Here is a 4,210-nt window from a genome sequence, read left to right on the forward strand (position 1 = left end):
GAATGAGCCCTCACCAATAAAGGTTACAAAGCAGATGCCCTCAGAGGTCACCTTGCAAGACAGAGTTCACCTCAAAAAAAACCAACCCAACTACCCTGGATATAAACAAGGAGCTTTAGGGAGTCTGCTTCAGAATAATGGCACCTCCAAGCCCCTTAGCAGATACATTTCTAATCTCTTGATCTGGGGGAGCAATGCACAGCCCTCCATCAAGACCTGCTGGTTTTTAGGACCTTTCACAAGTTAAGGCAGGTACTAGGCCTCTTTGCTGTAGCATGGCTGGGACAATTTAGGTACATGGACCTCCACAGTGCAGCAATGAAGAAGGCTGTCCATCTTTCTGGGCATTCTTATGCAGAGCTCTGGGAGACTGACCTGCTGGAGACCACCCTACAGCTCTGTGGTTGATCACTAAACCACCCTTATTCACCCCTGACCATGAACAGGGAGAAAAATTTGACTTAGAGAACCTGCCTTGCTAAGTGAACTAAGTCTTAATAATATAATATAATATTCAGAAAGAGCCATAAGATTTTTGGAAACCTCAGTCCCCATTCTCACAACTCCACAGAGGAACACACATCTATTTGTTCAGCCACCCTGTAATAACAACCTTGTCTCACTACTTCTCCATCATGAAAAGCTCCTTTGTTTACATATATAAAAACACACACGATGTGCCACAGGCTGGCAAAATATGGCTAATTTTGTGTTCTTTAAAGATCTGGTTAATATCTGCCCCTGGAAAAGCAGCCTAACCACTCAAGATGACTCTCAATTTGGTGTTCACAGCCTTGAGAAATCTGACAGCAACCTCTCTGCTGCTCTGCCTTTCCATCAGGCTTCTGGGGGCTTCCACCTTTAGTAGGAAAGCAGGAGGAAATTCAGGTGCTGACTGATGATGTCGCTCACAATTGTCATCTTTTCAGTCAAGACTCTTCCTCCAGATGATTCCAAAGTGTGCCCAGTAAGTTGAGTTTAAGAATTTTAATTACCCTTTCTTGAAGTCTCACACTTCTCATCTGACTGCTTTTCTTCCACCCACTTGGGGCCAACCTGTTTCCACAGCTGTTTGTGTCACCATCAGCAGCTACTACTAAGTCAAAGAGCAAATCTGTGCCAGGACCTAGAGAGAAGACTGCTATGCTGAACTTGTAACTAGTGATGAAAACAGACTGCTAGAACTCAAACTGCACTAACAGCCTCATTACAGAGACTCCCAAGCACTAGCAAAGTCACTTGGAACTTCATTCCTAAATTTAGGCAGCACTAAGTCATGACAGAGGCATCCAGAAATGATGCTTTATTAGACAGAGCAACCCTGTATCCACCTACAGTGAAGGACTCCACTGGGTAACTAGCCAATATGTTCAGGGATACTGTTTGGAATCACCACAGAACAGAGGTGGACTATTATCAGAGGGAAGAAAAGGGGGAAAAAAATTACTACAGGAAATAAGAACATTTCTCCTTTCTTCCTTTTCTTCACAAAACTGCTTAGCTCTTAGGAGCTCTAGTTCTGTGCAGCAACATGAATTCAAATGATAGAGAACACCCACTCTACTATTTGCACAGCAATCTAGGGTAAGGCTGAGTATCCAAGTGCCTTGCAGATCTTAATCAGGCAAGACCTTCAGATCTTCTCCACCAGCAGCTCAGCACACCCTCAAGCAGGAAGGCACATGAAGAAAACACATCTCAAAACCAAAAATGGCCAGTTAGTGCTAAAGAGCTTTCTTTACCATGAGTGTTCATTAGAATGAAACAGAACAGACACAGATATTACCACTAGAAATGCATTTCACTCCTATCATCACAGTGATTTTCAAGTATACCTACCAAAAGAAAAACTTTGCTGTCAGGCTTGACTTTGTGTTTCTCCATGTATTTTATGAGGCTACTATTGGCATATCTGAAAAATACAGTTAAAAAAAAAAAGATATTTCTGAAATAATACAGCATTAAGAAGATGGAACTGCACCAAGTGATCACCAAGACATTGACCAGCCCTTATTAAGCAAACTGTAGCAAGAACTGCTATCAGAAAACATGTCAGATACTGATCTAGCAGTTGCACACACACACTGTGTTTTTCACTAACAGGAGTAGCATGAACTGTGCAGAGATTATTTCCAACTTTTCTAGTCTATGGATAAGCTGCTGACGTGGGCATGACACAGAAGCTCAACTTGGAAGGTTTTAATCTAGTTTTCTACAGCAGCTCTGGCACAGAAGTGCACAGCACTTTGTAGCAGTGCACCAGCTGATCTATTAAGCTGTTTCCAGTTGCCATTTGACAGAGGAGTTAGTTCACCATCTGTCTCCCTGACCCCAACCTGCAGCCAACCATATGGTCCCAAGCTTCAAAATGCCCCAAATGTGCATTAAATCTACAAATCCAGAGGTTATCTACAGCTGTGCTCAAAAGGAGGAAGATTCATACACAGGTAACTTCATATCCTGTCTAAAGTCAGTGTAGTGAAACCATAGCAGAGCTGGAAACAGAATCCCAAGCTCCTGAATCCATGTCCTCTGCCCTACAGCAGAGTGTGTTGCTCCTTACACCCTCTGATCTGTCACCACCACTTGACTCATGTAGACAAAGCACCATGAAACACTGGGAGTGGAAAATCCTCAGATCCCAGATGGGCTTTGCATCACAACCCATTGGACATGTTACCTTCCACAGGTACTTCTGCCCACTACTTCACTGTCTCCACATACCTGCTGGTCAAAAGGAATAGGGAGGTGCTTCCCTGCTCTTTTTCACACACAATTAATGAAGTTTTATCTCCATCAGCTAATACCAGTGGTCTGAGGAAGCTCATCTGTCTGTGCCTGCCCTAGGTTAAACAGCACTTAGGATGATCCCTCCTAGAGAAATGAGGAGGCCACTCAGCTGATGCTTTGAACAAGCAGCTGAGGGTGAGAACACATTTCAAGCAAACCAGCTAATTCAAGGAGGGCAGCATGAGGACCCAAACACTCCAAAATCCCCTCCCCAAAGAAGTCACAGAAAAGGAGCCAGTTTCTGCCTGTTTGCTACGTTCACTGAATTGGTTTTGCATTAACGTCACTTACGTTGTTCTCCTAAAATCCTTCTGAAGAGTTGGATATTCTGGCATCTTCCTTATGTCTTCCCAGTCTTTATCTTTGGTGGGGGGGGGGAAAGGAGAAGCATTTAGAATTCTGGAAGTGTAGGTTAAGTAAAACATGAGAAGAAATAACCACAGCAGCTGCCTGACTGTCTGCTTGTCAGCCAGTGCTATTGTTTCATAACCATCAGCATTTCAAATCCATCAAACTGACAGCTGCTTCATACCAATACAAACAACTTGTAATTTCATCCAGGAAAAAACACCAAAAACAAACAGCTTAGTAACTTGTCTCTCATGCTTTAATGAAAATAAATTACCTGCAGGGAATCCCATGACACTGAAAATGCGATCGAGCTGATCATGATGGAAAGGATTACTTGTTTTGATGTCCTCCTGACGACAGTGAAATATGGGTTCTGAAGTCAACAGTTCAGCAAATATGCAGCCAATTGCCCAAATATCTAAGAAAGAAGGAGGATAATTCATGCAAATTTACTGTACCTCATCACTTCTTCTCTTTTCAGCACCGTTTCTCAACCACCTGCACGAGCACAGGAAGGAAGTGCCTCACAGTGGAACTGCACACAGTATTTTAAAAAGAATGCCTTCTTCTAACATATTTAAGAGGCCAAATTTGGAGATACAGGGTTTTTTTCAGTCAAATTTAGAGCCTCCAAATCCTGTTTCAAGTTGCACGCTGGCCATTCAACACTCAATGTATTCACAGCTATAGCAAAAACCTAGACAGTATTTGCTGATGACACAGCTAAAAAGGGCATTCAACTGACCATCATGACTAGTAAGTCCCCTAAAAAAATACATTGAAATAAAAGTTATATCACATTTCAGAGCAATTCCACACAGATAATTGATAAACAATTAAATACTAAGAAATAAAATACTAATGACCCGTATGTTTAGCCAAATAGTGCAGGCTAGTTAAAATGGAGAAAGAAGAGGCTAATTTTAATAAAGAGTAGAAAAATCAGTAGGAAACGTTAGCAAAAAATAAAATTAAAGTCCTCCAGGACAACTGACTCCCACTGGAACAATACTGGAACTGTTTCATCTCCACCTCTTGTATATACAGGGAGCAACAGCCTGACATACTC

General features: G+C 42.2%; 1 protein-coding gene across 1 annotated transcript in view; it reads right to left on the minus strand.

Annotated features, from left to right (window-relative positions):
• Window positions 1-4,210, minus strand: part of CDK19 (cyclin-dependent kinase 19) — a gene marked incomplete at its 5' end in the record, with an annotated part of 106,111 nt that overhangs the window by 10,936 nt on the left and 90,965 nt on the right. The window contains 3 exons of the mRNA XM_010004359.1: window positions 1,840-1,912; window positions 3,082-3,151; window positions 3,416-3,559. Coding sequence (XP_010002661.1) covers window positions 1,840-1,912; window positions 3,082-3,151; window positions 3,416-3,559 — 287 coding nt within the window. The remainder of the gene's footprint in view (window positions 1-1,839; window positions 1,913-3,081; window positions 3,152-3,415; window positions 3,560-4,210) is intronic.

Source organism: Chaetura pelagica, unplaced genomic scaffold (assembly GCF_000747805.2).
Source record: "Chaetura pelagica isolate M959 unplaced genomic scaffold, ChaPel_1.0 scaffold118, whole genome shotgun sequence".
In the NCBI taxonomy this organism is placed as follows: Eukaryota; Metazoa; Chordata; class Aves; order Apodiformes; family Apodidae; genus Chaetura; species Chaetura pelagica.